This window comes from Limanda limanda, chromosome 5 (genome assembly GCF_963576545.1).
Source record: "Limanda limanda chromosome 5, fLimLim1.1, whole genome shotgun sequence".
Classification (NCBI taxonomy): Eukaryota; Metazoa; Chordata; class Actinopteri; order Pleuronectiformes; family Pleuronectidae; genus Limanda; species Limanda limanda.
Window position 1 is genome coordinate 15,165,861 of NC_083640.1, and position 21,942 is coordinate 15,187,802.

Consider the following 21,942-nt stretch of genomic DNA (forward strand, 5'->3'; position numbering starts at 1 on the left):
ATTATGTTTGACATACATCTCACACACACTCCCACACTCACTCACACACTTTCACACACTTCGTCTGTCAGAACCAGAGTGAGGTTCCGCAGCACATTCGTCCCCTCTCTCACCATGGGTTCAGTTTTAGGCGGGGTGCGACTCTAGGATGAGTTTTTGGTTTTAACCAGGCCCTTCGTCACCAGACCTCTGTAGAACTCCTGCAGGTACGTGTACACACATTTCCAATCCGGCTCTCGCATCTTCACCATGTCGTCCACATCCAACAGCTGAGGACAGTCCACTAGTTTCCTGCGCCCACGCCCGGCAGGGGTGAGATAAAAAAGGGGGAGGGTGGAGGGTGGAGAGAGGAGAGAGGAAAGAAAGGAAGACACAAACAGAGAGACACAAGGAAGAGGACAGGAGGGATCAAGATAGAAGTACAGATAAAAGAGACAGAAGGAACAGGAGAGAGATAGTGGACAAAGTGTAGGAAAATAAAGAAGGAAAGGAAGGAAAGAAGGAAGGAGGAGCAGAGAAAAAAAAAACAGATAAAGCAGTGAGCAGCCAAATGTAAAAAGTTCATGGTGAGACGACAGAGGGAGAGGGAAAGGACACAAAAAAGAAACAATGACATTACATTCTCTGTGTTCACAAATATATCCATGAGTTGACATGCTTCATGAACATCGTCTATACAGTACGTGGCACAAACAGTCATACACACACAAGTCAAAACAAAGAGTTAAATGAGCGCCAGGCGATGCTCATTCAGCCTTTTTGTTTGTTGTTGTTTTTTTCTGTGCTGGAGGACAAGAGACAATTTCAATACAACTACGCTGAAGACACAACGAAAAAAACAACAAGGTTTCTGCATTTAAACACAAGATTCAACAACCCTATGGTGACTCTAAAGAAACACACTGGTGCAGAGGACGGAGCTGTCTGTGAACGTGTGTGTGTGTGTGTGTGTGTGTGTGTGTGTGCGTTGGGATTCCAGATAACAGCAAACTGCTGGGAGGGTCGGGGGAGGTGAGTGATGGGAGAGTGCAACAACACAAATGTGGGCAAACAGGGGCTGTGGTTGGGTGAGGGTCCAGTGATGAGAACATAAATCACAACTAATAACACCAGCATGGGCGTCATCCTACTGGGAGCAAGTGAACACACACACACAGTGTGAGTGGGGGTGGGGGGGGGCATCACAAGTGAGAATGCCGTGATGCAGGAGGGATGACAACGAGAAGAGACAAGTAGAGAAGAGATATTAGGAATAAAGAAAAGAGGGATGAAGCGACAGCTCTGCCGTTGTTATAACCTGGTGGTTGTTTGAGGGACGGATTTTGCTCATGGGCCTCGGGTTTAGAGCAGACGTGGACAGATGGCGAGTGGAGGTTTAGAGGCGGAGTTATTAGAGTGGTAATGAGGCCCACTCAGCCTCTCAGGGCATGTGAGACACCTGCGAGACACCTGGGAGACAGAGTTAACCCACAGACATGAGTCGAGGAGCTTCCACGTGGTTCCGGGTTTGTCTCTGAACGTCTAGCTCAAGTAAAAGTTGGTAAAGAGGAACATCGAGTAAAAGCTATTTGTGGATTTTAAAGAGAAATGAAAGAATGACGGGAAATTCTGCACAGCACGATGAAAACCACCATAAAAACTGGCTTGGACCGTTTTCGTTGAATTTCATTGAGCGTTCACACCATGACAGCCATCGTTGGACAATAACGTTGATATCCTCAATCCGTGGAGGAAAAACGGAGCTTCTTCCGCTGGTTTCTCTGCATATTCTTCAAAAAATGTCCCCGCTTTTCTCCACAAAAATGCTGCGGCTCTCATTTGCAGTAAAAACTGAACAACATCCAAAACGATGTGGTTAGTGCACATGTTACGAGAACAAACATGTCTGTGAATCGTACTCACTCTGCAGCGTCGAAGGCCACCTCAAAGTTTTGCCTGCGGTTGCTGGGGCTCAGCGAGTCGTAGTCAAAGGCATCGGGGAAGAAATGGTGCACCAGGGCACAGAACGCCATGCCGTTGCTCCAGCTGGATGAAAAGTTTTGAATATTCACGTGCTGAGGGAGAAGACATGCAGGATAGACAAAAAGGCATTGATAGATCAGTGATGGAAACATTTACAAAGTAGGAAAACATGTCATCCTATCTTGTCTTCATCAGGCTCAGCTCCGGCGTTGTTGGCTGACATTAACAAAAAGCACAACACGCGGCGGGTGGCTGTGGCGAGTTAGCTAACCTCATATGAGCGCGTCTTGGCACGGCACCAGTCGAGCAGCATCTGCTTGATGGAGTTTGCGTTGGGCACACCAAAGCTGGTGGAACGCTGCACCTTGTTTACCTTGGCGACCGCCTGGTTTCCCGGACTGAAAGAAAAGTCAGGTTTGTGTTAATATTTACATGCTTTGATCTGCTCCTTTTCCTTTCTTTGGTATCGCAACCTCTCTGTTTATCCTTACCCGCCTCCCTCCTTCTCCAGCTTCTCAATCATGGCTTTGCGGGCCTGCATGGCCGAGGTCTTTGGCAGAGTCTGTGCCCTCATCAGCTCCTTGCGTTTCTCTGCCTGCCGTCGCTCCATGGCGGCCAAACCGCCGCTGCCGCTGCGAGCCGATGTGTCATCCTCGCGGTCGAAGACACTGAGAGGAGGTCATGAACAACAATTGAATTTGTGAATTTTGTGATTTGGATTTAAAATTTTGGGCAATTATGTCGCTGATGTTTCGAGACCCACCTGCCCACTTTTTTGCTTGTGTTAGAGGAGGAAGAGGAAGAGGAAGACGAGAAGCTGTATGATTTTGACTGGACCGTCCCTCCTGAGATGTAGACAGATTGTGTCACGATAAATAAACACACGATAAAATGAGATGATTATATGAAGCAAAATAAAGGAATGACTCACTGTCGGTTTTCTGCACATAACTGGCCTCGACGACGGTGCTGCGTGACAACCTGCTCCCATCATCTGACACACACACAAGGTTGGTGTCATTTTAACATAATCATCGTATTTTTACTTTCCATTCAGTCTGTTTTCTCTCCCTCATTGTTCAACTGTGCCTTGGGAGGATGAAGAAATGAAAGTACCAGACTGGGCAAAGCGGTTCGTCTTCGTGACTTGACTCAGAGTGGAGCCGTCTGCAGACTTCTCCACCTTCCTCATCACCATCTCTCCTGCTCCGACCCCGGCGCGACCTTTCTGTGAACGCTCATCTCTCTGCTGCCGGAGGTCTCGCAGACGGGTCTCGCGCTCCTTCTCTCTTTGGTCTGAGGTGGAGGAGAAAAAAAGAGGTTAGAGGCGAGGAGGGATGGACGTGTGGATGGGAAAGTGGAGCGATGATGTCAGTGGAAAAAGAAGAGGAGGAGGAGGAGGACACGAGGTCCTAAACAAACTGACAGCACCTCCTCTGACTGCCACAAAGACGGATTCAAACAGAGCTGCCAAATTTGAGGCGAAACATTTCAGGATTCTTTCCACAGTACAGTTAAATTTGTCAGAACTCACAATCACAAAAAAAACACACACACACACACACACACAGGTGGGAGACTCACTGCTGAGCCAAAGCTTTCAAGTGATGTGTAACGCACAAACAACACAGATCAAAAAGAGCGAGCACATGTTCAGCTCGGCCCAGAATGACTTCACACAAGTCACATTCACACAATACTACTATGTGCTAAACTTGTTCTATCACGCTGGTGCAGCTGACAGAGGAAATCTGGATTTCAGTGGGCTACAGCCTGGATTAGCCGGGGATCGAACCACCTACTGGTTAGTGGAGCACCCGCTCTACCTCCTGAGCAACAGCAGCCTCTGTATTACACTATAACCACAATATACTATATCCAACTGTACTCTTCTATACCATACTGTACTTTATTCTAGCATACTGTACTATGCTACACAAAAAAAATAATACTACACCAGACTATACTACTAATTTCTGTACTACACCATACAACACTATATCATACTGTACACTTCTATACCGTACTATACTAAACCACACCACACTATATTATTACCTTACTACACTAAACTATACTGTATTATACTACACTATACTACAAACAGCGTAGCCTCAGATCTGGGAATCAGGAGGCTTAACTGTCAGCTCAGTGCAGACAGCTGGTGAAACCACGTGGCGAGTGCTCACTGCAAGACGTCAACACACTCAACGTGGTAGAGGTTTCAGTCATTGTGTTGAGGCACACCGATGAACAGGATTCATGCACATTAATAAAACATGTCAAACACATCATCCACTGCAGAGAGACACTGAATACAAACGCTCGTGGTCTGACAGTGACAGGATGGTGCTCATCAAAAGTCAAACGCAGGCAAGTATCAGTAGTCTATGCACACCGCACACCAACCTGGCCTACCTATCTCCTCCTGAGTGCATCCCAGCATGGCCTCTGAGGGCAGAATGGGTCGTTTAAATTTGGAAAAATAAAACAGATTTAAAAAAGGCATGTGGTTGGTGTCAGATATTTTTGTTTCTTTATTCGTTACCTCTCTTTCTCTTGCGAAGGTCCCGCATGGCTGCACGGATCATCTTCCTCTCCTCAAAGTCTTTTGACTCATCGAGCTGTGGAAGGGAAAAAAACAAACAAACGCACAAACAGAAACAATGAGCGGTCTTTCCCCACAAAAGGCAAAGTGGCAGGGCTGCATTTATGTAAGCAATTCTAACATTGTGCCTACACACACAAAACACTGAGCTGGGACTTTTACAAATAAACCCTCACATAGCAGCTGAGATTTAGTGTCGATACACAAACATCCTGCAAGACGGAGGCGGCTGTAGTCGTTACAAAGAGGAGCTTTTAAATGTAAATCATCCAGAATTGTAACTTGGGCGTGAAGTACCATTTTGTCAAGGAGCTCTTCATCCTCGATGGCAGCCAGCTGTTCGTCTGTCAGCTTTCCGGAGCGCTCGGCGGGTTTGGCCTGAGTGCTGGAGCCGTTGGGGATGGCTGGGACTTGACACGGCACCTGGACAGACGGTCCAGATGAAAACACCGGCTCAGAGGCCATAACCGGCTCCGTCTTGATCTGCACAAAACACAAACCCACACACACACACACACATCGTGAGCAAGAGCATACATATGCAGACATGCAGGAGGACACAGACTTTAGAAGACCTGTGTGTATTCATCTTAAAAAATAAACATTGCATTGTCATCTGGGCACTCCAGAATCCAAGTTTTATATTTATGAAACCAGGAGGGGGATTAAAAAAAAAACTAAAACAGAATTGATGCTTGCTGACATGTATGACTTAATAGGCACAAGAGGATTTTAGGTTGAAACACACTGCAGCCATAATAGGTCTGAGTTCACATCTTTCCTCTCTTCTAGTAATCTCTTTCTGTACTAAGACTGCTCATTCACCACATCTCATCATTTCTTCCATCCCCTCCACCTTCCAGCCTTCAAGAGACGCGGCGAACAAATGAGAGCAAGAGGAATGCTGCCAAGTTTCTGTGCACTTCATGGAGTGTGACTGACACAGGGTCTAAGTGATACGGAGCCGCTGCGAACCACGACTTTATGTGACAGGTTTGGTACACCGCTGCAGCTCCAAGACGGGAACAATGCATTAGCAGATATAAACTCTGAGGGGAAAACATTCGGAGCCATCCTCTCTGGTATGGGTACCACATAGGGGCTGGTGAGCCTGCTAGCAGGAGTAAAGACGACGTAGCGCACCATGAGAACATTATGTGCCGTAAAACGGTTTACCCTGCTTATTCCGAGTGACCATATATCCTAGAGAAAACACCACTCCAGTTATAGCTCAGACAGCTGGCCCCGTCCCTATCCACACCATCTACCCTGTGGACCCTCCTCTCTGCAGGCCCCCGGGCCAGGACAGGTCCCACCAGGGAGGGATGCTGCCCGGCACAGCCACAGAGCTGTGGGATCACGGGTGGCCCCCGGTTTAAGGGCTTTTCTGGACACAGACATCTGACCCATGGGACAGACTGGACTGAGAGACCCTTGACCGACCAGGAATGTTTTGGGACACAACACAGCCAAACAAGGGATGTAAGTCGGCAGGGAAACGGGGGAATGTGTGTGGGGTGAGAAAATCCCAGTTAACCATGGTGCTCCAGTTGTGTTTAATTCTGATTCAGAATATCACTGTGACAAAATAAAGCTCTTGTGTCAAGGAGGTTATGTCAGTTTGCCTTTTTTAGTTAGTAGAGATACACAAAAACTATTGGATGGATTTCCATGAAACCTGGTGGAAGGATGCGTTATGGATCAACAGATGTCAGGAAAGAAAGAACTAATGCTGCAAAAAGACAGTAAAAGTGATCAAATAGGGTCACTCCTCATTATCACAGTCATTGAAGAGAGGTCAATGACTTTTACCACAGCAGCTGATTGGCAGACGCAGCTGTCGTTGAAGGATTAGACAGGAATATGAACTCTCACCAGTGGAATAACTGAAGATAATGCTGCAAATACTCATTATCCCTCTGAATGTCACCAGAGCACACACGAGCACACACATGGAAAAGCAAACAATCCTACAGATGAGAGCGTGTGCATTGATCTCTATAACAGAAACGTAAGACCTAAATCCCTTTTCTTGTTCTTAGGCCAGACAAGTAAAAACCTTTTCATTTATGGCTCCGTTTTGGAAAAAACCCTCATCCTAAGTTCACATTCCTGCCAAAGCTAATATCAGGGATGGTAAAATATAGGCCAGGGCCACAGTTACGGTTGAGCTGTGGTATTTTCCCTCCACTGGGATGTGTAGCCACCCAACGTAACACTTGTATGCAGACACACAGAAGTAAGTGCTCGCCAGGAGACAATCAGAAACACATGCTGCTGCAGGATTGAAATATCTCCTTGACAGATTGCAGTGAAGAACCTCACATAAACACAATGTGATTGACAGCTGAGCTTTTTGACAAATAAAACAAGGACATAACGCAAGGTTGAAACCAATGGACAACTATGAAAGAACAGATGAAGGGGTGAGTGAGTAGAACATCTCGGTCATAGTCAGCTGATTTGAAGGTAATATCAACACTAGAACAAAAGATTTATCTGGATTAAAAGAGGTCATGATCAGGACCATGAACAGAGAACAGTACCTTACTGTCGTGACAAGAAATGTTGGCCATCAGAGAAGGAGCAGAGAGGGAACGGCAGCTTGCAAAGGTGGGTGGGTGAGAAATTAGTGAAGGCTCTGAATTCTGAGGTACTCTTATCTCTGCAGAGTCTCGGGGGCTTGATATCATATTTTCTTGGGTGTCCTGGAGAGGGCTGGCTGGAGAGTCCTGGGCTGCACTGGATGGAGAATCTCTGGGATTGCAAGAGGAAGTATCAAGTGCTTCAAATGAGGTATCCTGCGTAGTGCAAGCCAGAGGATCACTGGATGAAGTTTTGGTTTCACAAAGAACAGAAGGCAGGCTTTCTTTGCTAGACAGTTCATGGAGCGGGGGATCAGGTAGCCCCATCACCCGGCACAGGGCCTCCACTTGAGTCACCAGCCTTTCTTGCTGAACCTTCAGCCTCAGGTTCTCCTCCTGCAGCCTGACAATGGCCTCAGCCAGAGGAGTCACCTGAGCGGCGGCCTCCTGCAGACGGCCATTCACTCGCTTCCCAAAAGCCTGCAGGTCAGTGTGGATCTCCCCAACGGCACACCGCAGCGTTAATTCAAAGTCCCTTTGGCAAAATTGCTCCCCTTCTTTCTCAGCCTCCTCCTGAGCGAGCAGATCACCAATCACCTCCTCCAGGCCTGATTCGGCACAAGCACTGTCGGGGCTGCCCAGCGCCTCTGGAGCCTGCGAGGCGGGAAGGAAGTCCAGGTTCACTCCAGGCATGGTTCGACCAGCTACACTCAGTTTTAAACTGGTCAAAGTTTGGATTCAGTTCAATCCACTCGGTCAAAACTGTAGTTGGGTTGTTAGACCACAGAGGGTAAGGGGCCTTCGCCTCAGAGGAGTGGGTAGAGGGTGCCTCCCTGTCTGTCTGTCACAGACCTTTCAAAACAATGCCTGGTCTTTATACCCCCAGCAAATCTCCCCTCTATACCAGCAAACACCCTGACAGCCAATGAGCATGCACAAAATCCTGTTTCCCAGGCAGCAGTGGCTCCACCCCCTTATTTCCAGGTGCTATGGACATGTCTATTTATCTCCTGCCCTGCTATTACTCCACTGAGACAGTCAGTCCTGGGACACTGGTTGGGGCCAGAGGGGGAACGGGTGGTGGCAACAATTTTAAAAACTCAGCCCTCCCTCTTTCAACTTTCCTTTTATTTAGAGCCCTTGTCCTTCACACCTCCACTGGCGGGATACAGCGGGTTTAGATCTGGCTCTGGACCAGGGCAGAGTTGAGACTTGCACATTAGTTTCACTCCTCTTAATATTGTCTCTTTTAAGTCCTGACTAATCAGGTGAGATGTGCTGCATGGCTCTGGTTCAAGGCAGACGTCCAGAGGGAAGATCCGTCCATGAAGGGCAGATTGTTTAGGGCAGTCTGGGTGACTAGTGAGGACGAGCAGGCCCCAGGTCTTCACCAGCCGTGGGCGAGGATGTTAGGAGGCTCATTGTATTCCAGCCAAGATTTTGTTTAAGGTTTACTGACAAAGGAGCAGGTGTTTAAAGTCCTGTGGTTTTAAATTAAGAGCTTGTCCCGAGTGTTGACAGATGTCTGTGTGTGTGGTTCATATTGCAAGATGGTCGACTTCATCTTTTAAATGCCTACTTAAGATTTACTGGCGTATTGTAAATACTGCACATACTTTATCTTGATACATTTTAATAAGAAGCATTAGGCTTCAAATGACACACTCTTCCACTGAGTTTCAACTTCTGCAGTTGGTAAGTGTGTCTCATTTTCTCCTCTGGATCAATCAATCATCTCCAACTATCCATGAATCTCAAACAGGATTTCAATCAATACAGACAAATTCAAAGTAAATATATTCACCTTAAATTGAACAAATGAATGCAGAGAGTCTATGACCCTACTTTGCATGACTCTAAACACAGAGTGCATGAATCAGAACAGGCATTCACTGGAGAACAATGGGACAAAGGGCAACAGGTGAATCAGTTTGTTGGGGAAGAACCTGGCCTCGGTGTAGAGTGGAGAGACACATGAGTGGCAGCAAGGAAAGTGGGTCAAACCCCAAGAAGGACATGACTCTGGCCTTATCATGCATCGCAGCTCAAACACTTCTCCTTCTTCTTCTTCTTCTTCAGTAAAGCGAAGAGATGTAGAAGGAAGGAGCAAAACAAAAAAAGACCAAAGAACGTACACACACTATGTTCTGTTTTCGTATAGTTCTGTATTATTATGGCAGAATGTGAGGAACTGGATGATATTTTATCTCCTTTCTCTCTTATATCAGTTTGCAATTAAACTTAAATCTAGGACACATGTGAACTGGTTGGGTAAACAGCATGTGTCATGAATCAGCCGCGTGTTTACAATAGGGTCCTTGTTCCTCCGTGTGACATTAAGACGATCCGTCACTGACTGTGGGCCTGTGCGACCCGTGGCCTGGCCTCTGCGACCACAGGGAAGAGATTAACTGTCGTGTCGTCACCCTGGTGATGAAGCTAAAACATAATTTGTATGTGTTCAAGGCCGAGCTCAGTGGAACCAACAGCTGAGATGAGCTGGAGCAGCTGATGATAAGTTGGAGCAGGAAGCATCAATAATCAGCTGCTGTTCTCACCTGTCTGAAATAAGCTCTCATCACTGCGATGAAACACGAAATCATCCAACCTTGATCTTCATTGTTTGACTCTTTCCACTGTTAGTTCCAACTTCAAGGGTTTGTTTCTGTTGATTCTCAGAGTGCAATTTACAGGCAAGACTGTGCAAGAGCTGATACCATCAGCATCAACATGTTTTATTAGACTTAAAAAAAAAGGGGGGAATGTTTTGAAGCTAGACCACCAACCTGGACCACCCAACCAGATCAGAGGCACAGACAGGAACCACTGTGGTCAATAAACAACAATCAACAACGCAAAATAGCAATAGCTACAGTTATATTTTCGCACATGTTGCACACTCGCCATGCTATAATGAACATGTAGTGAAGGCTAATATGAGGGTTTTTAAATGAGCGACTTTAGTATGAATCCTCCCCTGACGTGTCACTTCCTCTCACACAACCTTGAACTTTGGGGAAACAAGAGAAAGTCGAGGTCGAGTTGATCTCAGGATCAGTCTGAAAGTACCCGAGCTGCCTCCTCGCAGCTGATGCTCACATCAATGTCTGTTTTTACATTCTCAATAACCAAATCACTCAGGCTCTGTCTGACAATCCTAGCAGAAGAGTGAAGAAAAGAGAGAATGAGGTTTGTAGCCTTTTGGTTTATCAATGAAGTTATTCAGGTTAAACCTACATAACGATGATGAGGTGGTGTTTGTTACAGAGTCTAGTGGTGCAGTCACACGTATAAATTTTGCACCCAGTGATAAAATCTGTAGTATGACCCTTATCCCCAGTAGTAATGAATGACAACATAGTTAACAATAACAATTTAAAGATACAACTACTGATTTATTGGCTTTAATCCATACTGTGCTGCTCAGATTGAAAATAAACTATTTCAAATTGAGATGCAGGTCTATTCTTAGCATGATTTAAAATGCAGAATATCATAAACACATGTTTGCACTCACACGGAGACATTACCTGCATGTTGTTAAGGTGATGCTGTAACAGTCAGTCAAATATGAACGTCATCTCCTCCGCAATCTTTGTCTTTTTTTTGGTGCAAAATCACTCTCTTCCCTGGAAGACTCTGCGGCAGTGTCTTAGTTTGTAATTGGCCCTGTGCTTCTACGTCTCGACCAGGATCCTAACTGATGGAAACGCTCTCATTCCGACACCCTAAATCCTCCCCGCAGCAACTTGGTGCCTCCTCCCAGCCCTAATTAACCAGCTCCCTGATCGCAATACCACGTTGCCGCTGTGCTCGACACGGGTGGTGGAGGGGGGGGGGGGGGGGGGGAATACTCTGCCGGTAAAGAGTAAACAAGACAGCAACTCTCTTCACCCTCCAAATCCCCTGCTCTCCATTCATGAGGACACTTCCTTTCTTGGAGGAGCAAGTAGGCTAAGGAATGAGGCAGATGGGAGTGGAGACGTTCTTCTTAACCCTCAGAGCAAAGACAGCCCTCACCAAATCAGAGTGCACTTGGCGAAGTGACGAAGTGAGGAAGCACTTGCGTAAACATGTGTTTTAATGCAGCTGGACAGTAGTTGGGGTAGATAAGGAGAGACAGGTGTGATTTAGGAAACATTTCTCTGATAGGTCTCAGCGGGCATGGTCTGTTGAGAGAAAAGGAGGACTGCCCGGAGCACCTCCCTCCCGCTCCCTCTCTCCTCCACATACCCTACAAGGACAGATGTGACTGGCTACCCACTCTGTGTTTGATAAACACTGTGCTTCCCTCCTCTCACTCCGTTTCTCACACTCGTCTGCCTTTCATTGTCCCGACTCGCTTGCTTTTCAGGCCTTTATAGGTGATCCCTCAGATAGAGACGCAGCAAAACCACGGACGGAATTCAACTGGAGGATTCAGTGGGAAATTAAACAGTAGATGAAAAAAAAGCATTTATCTCTAAGTGGAAGGTACTGGAAACGGCTTTTGTTTAAAAGTGTGTTTGACAAATTCTGTCAAGTTTGGGATCTTTGCCCAAGAAAACCTCCTTTAGGCAGAATGTACCTTGATGGAGGATCCAGAGGAGAGGCCGGAAGAGGAGATCTTGAATGGCGTTGCTCTGAGGCCAAGGGTCAACTCTGAAACAGACACAGAAAAGATAAAGGATTAACTTGATTTTAAATATTACACATTTCCTCCAAAATAATGGTATTGATTCAATCCATAGCAGCAGGATGATTTAGAACAAACTCCAATGGCCAAGAAAGGTCCTAGGGGCCCTGTCTACGGCTGGTATGTGTGCATGGCTTGGTACTGTGTTGGTGGTAGCCATAACTCAATTAAGCTGCCGTAGTGTCATAAACATCAGGTACTCATGTCTAATGAGAGACAAGTGAGAAAATATATCACTAGTCTCCCTCCCTTTGCCGCCAAGCATACGCTCGTGCATAATTTAGGAGTCTTGGTTGGTGCAGGCAGGCTCCCAAAAGGGGAGCCCAAAACTATTAAAGCAAATTGAGCTGAAAAGAAAGTGTGTGACTCTCGCGGAGCAGTCCAGTGGAGCTGCCAGAATCTGGCCTGGAAGGGGGGCCGGGGTGGTTGTAAGAGGTGAGGAGGCTATAATCGCACAGGTTCAGCTCGAGTCTTAAATAAACAGTTTGGGTTGAAGGTCCCGGTTGCTGGGAAGAGCTGAAATCTAAGACGTCTTGTTTGGACAGAATGTAACAGCAGCTGTAGCAGCTTTGCTTCTGAAAGATTCACGTGATTCATGCAATTAATGAGTCCCTGCTGGGACTGTTTGCACTACGAGTATGTTCCGTACAGAGTATGTACATTACGTTACAAGAACAGTATGTGATTGTGAGACTGGCCGACTGCTCAATATGTAGATGAAGATTTTAGAATATTGAAACTGAGACCATCTTTTGATGAACCACAGAATATTTGTTCTCAAACACAAACATAAACTCTAAATATGAGTTATTTTTTTATCTAATTGGTCGTGACATGAATGGATTTACTAGGGCTTTTTTATATGGGCAAAAATTATATCAAGATCAAATGTGCATATCCATTGTTTTATAAATACAGGAGTGTGCTTAGCCACTAGAAGAACCGTAAACCACTTAACTCTATATTCATTTCGGTTAACACTAATTGTACTTCCACCAATTCCAGCTTTACTCACTTTTTAGACAGTACTTGTCAGATCCTATTGCTGAACATTGTGCATGGAGCATCAGGTTAACTATTCTTTGTTTCTGTCAGGAAGACATCCTGTCAAAAACAAACAAACGAGAGGAATAACCTGCAGCATAGGTCACTTCGCCTAATCCATCTATGGAGCTGACTGATGTAACAGTGTGTTTAAATCACAGAACCACCGGGTCATCCCTGACTGGTAGTTTCTATTCTCTCATATTTCAACAGCTCTAACTGACCAATGGAATGAATTCCCCAAATGTTTGTCTTCCTTTACGAGCATCTCCCAAAATAAAGTAAACTGCTGCTTGTTCGTTTAAAAGAAGCAGCACGTCTGACACATCATCTACTGTGTGGGTTCACAGGCTTATTCAGCTCTATTGTAACAGTGATACTATTCAGCCTGGTCTGAGACTGTTCTTTTGTCCTTATACACTCTCTGCTGATGACAACTGAGCCCCCCCCCCCCCCCCCACACTGCAACAACTTGCCCACGATATAACAAATACCCTTCAGTGTACAACCATGCTGCTTCATACAGCTATCCCCACTCATCCATGCAGCATTGATTTGGATCACTGAAACCATTGTCATCGTCCCACTTCTGACCGAGTCATTGTCTCAGCCGTCTCCCACAGCGACTGGGATTCCATCATGCGATCCAAGTGTTGATATTAGCAAGGAAAGACTTAAAGTGGCTTAACTAGGATTCATAGCTCCAGGAACAAGCTGCAGCTTCACATGCTCTACCAGCTCCATAAAAAGTTTAAAAGTCAATGGAATTAAATTTTAATGAAAAACCTTTCGGGTATTGAAGCTCAAACTAAATAATTGACATTTAATTGTGCTACAAACCCAAAAAGCTACACAATACTGCACAATGTTAAACTGGTGTTTTTCAGCACTTCCTGCTGCAATAAGGTTGATTCTCCTACCTGGTCTCTGCCCCAATGCATTAGGGGCAATGCGTGGGGTCATGTTGGTGATGGGGACGATGTTGCCCCTGGGGGTGGATGTCGAGGAGGTGGTGGTGCGCCCATCCTTGATCTCAATGGTGAGGAAAGTCTTCATGTCCGGGTCTGTCTCTCCCTGGGTGACCTGCTGTCCGGCTGCTCTCCCTTGGGTGCTGTCGTCCTTTGAGTTACTGTAGGCATGCACATCTTTTTCAGCTGGATGCCTCGTCCCACCCACGGAGTTCAGCGATTGGTCAGCTACAGACAGAGGTTTGCTGGCCCCTCCTCTTGGCTGAGGTGCAGCCTGACTTTGAGATGCGACAGATGTGCGAGATGTGGAGTCTCCAGATGTGCCGAGGGATGCTGCTGTGGGCGTGAAGCGCTCAGTGGCTCTGGAGAAGTTGGTCTGGCCGCTGCTGCCGGAGGTTGTGCCGTTCCTCAGAGGAGCTCTCTTCAAAGGTGTGACGCTCGGGCTCTGGCCGGACTCTGTGAACTTGCGCATTCGATCACGTACAGAGTTGGTCTTGTTGAATTGTTCCAATACAGCTTCTTTCTTCTCAGGTGCTGCAAAGCCATCACACAAATAAGGAGTTGAAATTACAGAGAAACACTCAAAAGATTTAAAAACATCACATACACAAAAATCCTAGATCCACTCCACCATCTCCTTATTCTGTCTCCTCCTCCACCTTAAAAGCCCCCAAAGAAAATCCCTTTCCTCTTTTCATCCTCTTTCTAGGGTTTGTTCCAGACCCTTTATTTTGGTTGACCACCCCCCCCCCCTACCAGTTCACTGTCTTACAGACTTTTCAGGACATGTTTTTTCCACTCATGGAAATTTCTTTCATTCTCTGATCCTTAATACTCTCAGATACCGTGAACAAAGCTCAGGATTTGGCACAGACCATCCAATGGAAAAAAACAAAACAAGTGATTAGAGGAGAAGATATTCACTGAGGTCATCGTAACAAAGAAGAAAACCGCAGTTTATAGTAGAGGTCCACTCTAGCACAGAGCACTGTCTCGTAGAAAGAGAGAAAATGGTGTAGATTACAAAATGCTCTTTCCGCAGACCTGTCTCTTGTGAGTGGCCCTACATGGTCACACTGATGACTATGACTGTCTCTATATACTGGGTTACTACAGACTGTGAATCAACTGGTCTGACACTTACTAGAAAATGGAAAAAAAAAACTGAGATGAGTCACTAAATCCTAATACTTTAGAAGCTGGTGTTTTGTTGATAAATGTCTTTAAGCATTATCTAAATCATGTTGATTGAATCGCTTCAGGTTGAAAAGAGTCGGGCTAGTTTCTTACCAGAACCCTTTGCTTTGTCATGAGTGAGAGGAAGATCCCTGTTATCTGTTATCTATAAAAGGAAGAAACAAAGAAACATGGCAACACAGTGATTAATGGAAGTAGAGAAGATTAAGGGTCAACGTGCACTGAGCCTGGATTGACGAGCACAGGGCTGCTCCATATTTGAGTTCGGCCATCATGAGTGGTAAGAGACTACATGGATGGCCATTGGGGCGCGCGCACGCACGCACGCACGCACGCACGCACGCACACACACACACACACACACACACACACACACACACACACACACACACACACACACACACACACACACACACACACACACACACACACACACACACACACACACACACACACACACACACACACACACACACACACACACACACACACACACACACACACACACACACACACACACACAGTTTTCATTATGTAACATTTGTGTATAGAGTGAAGCCGTGGGCCTCCGTTCTTTTTTTGGCAGCTGGGGCCATGATGGGTCCCAGAGTGTTTACATTACTCTCAGGAGACTGAGCATCGGCATATCTTGCAGGGAACAATAAAAGAAGTCCAGGGACTGCCTTGGGTAAACACATTAAGATGAGCGACAAGATGGCGTCATGGTGAACCTGAGCCCCCCCCCCCCTCACCCCCCAGCACGGTTGACAGTCAGCGCAGAGACGGACGCCCTGTGCGTTCGGGGGGGGGGGTGAGGAGAGACAGACCCTCTGGCCCATAATGTTGCCTATCCCTCTCTGACAGCAGGTGAGGTTAACGGGCCGCTGAGGTGAAGCAGTTTGTTTCTGTCGCCAAGTAACAAAAGTTAAACAGGTCCAAACAGGAGCCGAGTCTGGTTTGTTGGTGGATGCTGATGTGACCTGTGTTTCACTGAAGAATGGAGTGACGGGGTTTCCTTGTCAGGAACCATGAAGTTGAAAAATAAAGGGGAGCTCATGGACTGTTGCTGCACGCGACTCAGGGCTTTGAAGCTCAACAACACACTCTAGTGGTGTAGTTGCGATAAAGGCTGTGTATCGTTGTTACAGCTGGCTCTGTGTGTCCTGAGGTATATTGTGCTCTAGACTCAAATACAGTCATTCATCTCATACAAGGACAGCATATGCTTACCTTTTGTTTCTTGAAGTCGTTCAGCCCCTTCATGCTGTCACTGAGGAGCCCATTTGCAGGATTGCTCCGGGATAAATTGGCCCCATCAGGCTGCTCCTCATCATTGTTGATCTCCTTGCAGGACGGAGCGTTGAGGCTGGCGGGTTCCTCACTTCTGCTCTCGCTTTCTGAATCTGTGCTGTCGGTTGAACCACTCATGGCTACCTCCACCTCCTCCCCTGGACCTCTCTCCTCAGACGACATACTCACGCTCAGGTCAGACGTCCTGGAGTCCGTCCGTTCCCTTGACAAAGGACCCATACTGTCAGAAGCCCCAGAGCCCAGACGGGGTCGGACGCCGGAGTCGGAGACATCTGAGCCAAGTCTCTGTCTGACGTGGGACAGGGAGCCGCCACTTTGCTCGGATGCCCCAGAGTCCAGCCGAGCACGCTGGGAGGAACCCAGGCTCCTGTCGGAGGCTCCAGAGTCCAGCCGGGCTCTGTAGGCTGAGCCCAGACTGTTCTCTGAGGCCACAGAATCCTGGTTGGACCTGGACAGCACCGAGGCCATGCTGCGATCTGAAGCCGAGGAGTCTGACCTCTGACGGTGAGACAGAACCAGGTCGGGCTCTGCGGTCATAGCCTCTCTCTGAGGCTGGATCAGCAGAGCTCCAGGGCCGTCATCCTTCGCCAGGTGATCGAGAACCAACACCATGCCTGAGTTGGAGCCTGCAACAGACAACATCAATGAAAGATGAGCAATGAATACCTCCCTGCACCACGTAACTTTTCTGAATTCATAGAAACTGATTCTTCTTCTTACAGGGGTAGTAAACTAAAGCGAGGAGGATGAATGTGAGCAAAGAAAGTGGGAGGTGGTGAAGTAAAAGACTGAACCGATGGAAATGAAATACTTCCGCAGCTCTGGGGCCCCATGAGAGGCTAGTGCTAGAAAATATCACTCGGGATCACAGAGCAGGCACGTGGAGACTTGAGAGGATGTAGGCATTTCCTCCAGACTGGCCTCGGTTCCTGAGCGAGATTACTTAGATTGTGTTGGTGGATGTGCATGAAGGAGGAGGAAAGGCCATGCGGTGTAGCCATAGTCATTGGGACAGAGTCCAAAGAGTCAAGGAGGAAGTGGGGTGAAATAGAGACCAGGAGAAGTACTTCCCCTTCCCCTCTGTCCAAGCTCCTCAACTACTCCTTCTCACCCCAGGAAACCACACTCCAAACAACACAGCGGTGCCCACATCCTCAGTCTGTGATCGTCTCTACCTCCAGCTCCCCGCGGTGCATCCAGTGAACGATATACCTGACACTGTGTATGCAGCACAGATAAGGAAATCAGAGAGGTTTATCAGATTCCCACATAACCTGTAGAGACGCAGATGCATGAAAGCACGTCTGTATGACCCTTGTCTGCACCAACTCTTACTCTGCAGCCCAGCGGAGGTTCACCAAGCGTGCATGGCTTTCATTTACAGAACCAAATCAAAGAGGAACCCCCGTCTGAGCGGCAGCCACGGCAAACTCCTTTCAACTCTGAGCTGAAAGGGATCAAGGCTACGCTTTCTCAGCTTCATTTAAAGCAGCTGATATTTTTCTGGTGTTTTTTTTAAAAATTTGTATTCGTTATTGTGTAACACCTCCCCAAAATAGACACTAGCCAAATTGTGCACGGTCAATTTATAGATGGCAGCGAGTTGTTGATTAGACACCCCAAGATTATGTAATATGGTATGAATGGGAAACATGATTAAGAGAAACAATAAGCTGCTCCTATGTGTGTCACATGTGACACTGAATGGTTCACCAGCGACAGCGCCTACATCCAATGATGCACTCAACCCAAACTCAATTACTGGTCAACTGTAATTGAAGTGAAAGCCAAAACACAGCACCTCCTACAAACTCATGTTATTGTTCATATCTCTTTTCTTTGCCATTCACTAACTGTAATGTCCATTGTGAAGCAATTTGTGGGAAAATCCCCCACTGCTGCTGGACTATAATGAGAGGTTTGCTTTTGGATCCAGAATAGCAACAAATGCTGAACTTGTGCACTCTGTCGCCAGTTAATATATAGAGAACAAACAAAGGACAAGGGTTTTCTATATCTATCTTTAAACTCGAGCAGTGACCAGAGAAAGCTCATGTTTGATCTCACTGCCAACGGATCAACACTTTGATCATGTGTCATGTGATCGTGAACTTTTGGTGCAGATCCAGTATTTAAGTCAGTTTCTTGAACATTTTCACTTATTTCAAGTTGAATCATTTAATGGATTGATGGGGGGTGGGGGGGGGGGCATATTCAATGGACAGATTTCTGTGTGTGTGCAGAATAATGCAAACAAATCCAGAATAGATTACCACAAAACTGGTTGGAAGGATGGAACATGGGTCAAGAAAGTTCCCATTTAATTTTGATCTGAATCCACATCTTGGGACAAATCCCAAAATATATTTGTCAGTTTCTTTTGAAAATAGGGCAGGTTGTTTCTGACATGTTTACCAAAGTGTCAGAGAATAATTCATGTCAAATCAGGTAAGTTTACAGGACTGACATATATGCTTGTGCACAATTTGGTGCAGATTGGTGCATTTAGTGTGGAATGTAAAGAGAGTGTTGGGCTTTGGTGGAGATATACTTTCTACTAGTTATTGTTCTGCCACCTCAGGGTTTATATGAAATATTGAAAGATGTTTCAGTCTTTTTTAAATTACATCAGTGGAGAATGGTTGAGTAATTAGATTTTACATTTTACACTGGGACAATAAAAGTTCTCATACAGCTGAATGGTTTTACAGCTGCACACCAGGGTGTTCTGATTTATATGCATGACAAGCGGCCTGATATTTATGGTAATGCACAAGATGCTCGGTCCAGTGTAAATTTTGAATTTGTATTATTGTCCAACTCGAGCAAGAATCTGTTATGGGAACTTGAGGCGCGTAGCACATTCCACTGAGAGTCTCTGCAAACATTTCATTTCCTAAATCATAGCCCTACCTGTTACAGTTTGCACAAGAACCCAGTACAGCTGGACATATGGTCATTGAGGTAAAGAATGTTAATTTGAGCCTTTTTTGTCCGAGAGGAAGAGGTATGCGTTTGTGCTACGTGCAAAGACCAAAAACATCCAGCCACCGATCATCCAAGTTAAAACTTCAGTTTTCTGCTTCTTTCCCTCTGCTGAAAGCAGGCCCCACCCCGGCTACACTGTCCTGTCCCGACCACAGACGTCCTGTGTCTTGCTCAATTCGTGTCCTCCTTTGCTTTTCTACGGTGGTCTTTTTCTGGTCACCCCAGCTTCACCCTGGTTTAAATTGTAAGGCAGGGATAAATCAGGAACACTGGGAAGTTTCTGCGCCACGTCAAACCAACCTCAGCTCTGTTCTGGTATCAGCTTTATTTAGCAGAGGTGTGGCTGTTGGGTTTCCCTCTGTTGCTTCCCATAACCCCAAAGCCAACAGTCCAGGGTAAAACCAGGCCACACAGAATGACATTATCATGGCTGTCAACCTTCAGGCCTACTCAAGGTCTGCCCGGCCTGAGCTTAGCTTAAAAGATAAATAAGTTTAATTTTGTGTCCTATATCAAGGGGGTTGTCCAATTGTTCTCAGGTGATTGAAATGTTACAAATTTATGTCACAATATTTATGACTCGTCAACAATGCGTGTTTGTCATTTTACAAGCCATTCATCCTCAGCTCTGGTTCGTGCGCCTGCAAAGCTTCAAGGATTGCGGTGAAGGAAGCACATTCATTCCCTCCTGAAGGACAGCATTCATGCAACCTTATTAATGGTCGGTCTAACAGAGTGGTTAATGAAATTACCTCACACTTAGGAAGCCTAAGTCATTAAGCCTATGGCTGTAAGTGACTCCAAACAGTTAATAAAGTCAGATGAAGGAGCTCAAAGAGTCTGAGCTAATATGACCTCTTGACCGACACCTCGGGAGAATGGCTCCTTTAGGCTGAATATTGTAACAGGCAGCGAGGAGGAAATTGCATCAAGACGGATGTATGCAGGCGCAGGTACACGCAACAGAGGTGGTCAGTGTTGGCCTCACGTCTACAGTGCTGCTTACCAAGATTAAATCTTTAGGCGACTGTTTACAGTATATACAAGCTTTTGTTATTCAAGGATCCAGAAAGAGTAGCATGTCCACACATGCTCTAAATGTCACGTGCAGACACATTAAGCATCAACGCAGGCAGTGGAAAGATGGAACAACTGCTCCAGGAGAAGTCCCGTGCAGTTTGCAGCCGAGTGAGTGTTTCTCACCTCTTCTCTGCAACTCTCTGCTTTGCTGCGTCTGCTGGCCGTGCTGCAACTCCCGGATCTGAGATCTGACACGCTCTCGATCACTGTGATTCTCCGTCTCCTGTGAGGACAAAACAGAAAAAAACCTGTCAAAAATCACACATGCTGAGTGAACCTCAATTCAGCTGAAAAAGTTGATAATTTCTTCATCATGCACATACACTCATATTTTCTGTATATATTCTCTGTATTCTTCATTTAATTGTATTGTTAATATTTTATTTTGAGGGCCTATTTTATTCTCTATTTTATGCTTTCACTTGTCTTATCTCAGATCACAAATGCCTTCAGCTATTTTTTAGGACAGCATCCAGCCACTTCCAAACTGCCAGCCCATTTCTCCAGAGTAAAAACAATCTGCTCTATGATCATCTGTTTGAGGTCAGCTGGTGATAAAAACAGGTTTCATGTTGGAGGTCGAGGTCAAATGCTCCAGCCATGATGAGCAACAGGTTTGGCCAGCTGGAAAAGTAAAGATCTGTTTTATTTTTCATTGTATATGTCTGAGAGAGTCAACAAAGGCAGGCAGAAGAGTCAACATAGATTCAACACATGGCTCAATGGTGGTATATCTTTGATTTATGACCTGAGTCGACTTGGGTAGTTCCTTATTTCAAAATAAACTGCTGTCTAACCTCGTACTTTAGATGAACAATTATGTTCAATTATTCACAATAGCAAATGTGCAACATTAACATTGAAGAAGGAATCCTTGCTAAAGAAGTCATTTCAGAACATCGTGATAATTCTGACGTTTTCCAATGTTCAGTTACGGCTGACAGCACCTACTGATATCTGGAACAAATCTTTGGCTCTGACACCACCTGCTGCTCCTATAAATGCTTGTTGCCCGGTGCGCCTTCTCTTGGAGAATTACTTACTTTCCTAGCTTTGGTCCACCATGGTAATTATGTTGATTAAATAACTGAAAGGGCACAACTAACCACTGGCAACCGACTGATGAATGTTTCATTCCTATTCTTTTACTATGCAGTAAAAAAAGAAAGCACCTTTTCGGCAGCATCTTGGTGCCACTCTGCTCTGATAGTCACAGCAGGAAGGAGACCTCAGAGGACAGGCAGCAGTATTTTGGCATATGGAGAGGAAACGGGTGAGGTGCGGTGGGGGAGGGCAGAGAGGGTAAGATGAAGAACTGCTATTGGGCCTCTGGTGTCTGACCTTGAGCTACTCCACAGGAGAATCAGCTGCACAAATAAGTCTCCTCCGAGCACGTGTGCACACACTCTTTAAATCAGTCCCCCACATATTCTTAATCCACAACACCCTGAGGATTTAGAAACTTTTCTATTAAAAGGGCAAAAAACGTGTGTGGAGCTTTAAGTGGGATGCATCATTCTGAAC

At 46.0% G+C, this 21,942-nt stretch overlaps 1 protein-coding gene across 1 annotated transcript in view; it reads right to left on the reverse strand.

The window, feature by feature from the left end:
* smtnb (smoothelin b) overlaps positions 1-21,942 on the reverse strand; it is a 49,534-nt gene that overhangs the window by 2,658 nt on the left and 24,934 nt on the right. The window contains exons 6-19 of the mRNA XM_061071294.1: positions 20,542-20,641; positions 16,270-16,976; positions 15,133-15,184; positions 13,795-14,376; positions 11,723-11,796; positions 4,868-5,053; positions 4,511-4,586; positions 3,079-3,258; positions 2,894-2,956; positions 2,726-2,807; positions 2,454-2,630; positions 2,234-2,360; positions 1,903-2,054; positions 114-291 (exon numbers count right to left, since the gene is read on the reverse strand). Of these exons, the coding sequence (XP_060927277.1) occupies positions 144-291; positions 1,903-2,054; positions 2,234-2,360; positions 2,454-2,630; positions 2,726-2,807; positions 2,894-2,956; positions 3,079-3,258; positions 4,511-4,586; positions 4,868-5,053; positions 11,723-11,796; positions 13,795-14,376; positions 15,133-15,184; positions 16,270-16,976; positions 20,542-20,641 (2,706 nt within the window). The 3' untranslated portion in view covers positions 114-143. The remainder of the gene's footprint in view (positions 1-113; positions 292-1,902; positions 2,055-2,233; positions 2,361-2,453; positions 2,631-2,725; positions 2,808-2,893; positions 2,957-3,078; positions 3,259-4,510; positions 4,587-4,867; positions 5,054-11,722; positions 11,797-13,794; positions 14,377-15,132; positions 15,185-16,269; positions 16,977-20,541; positions 20,642-21,942) is intronic.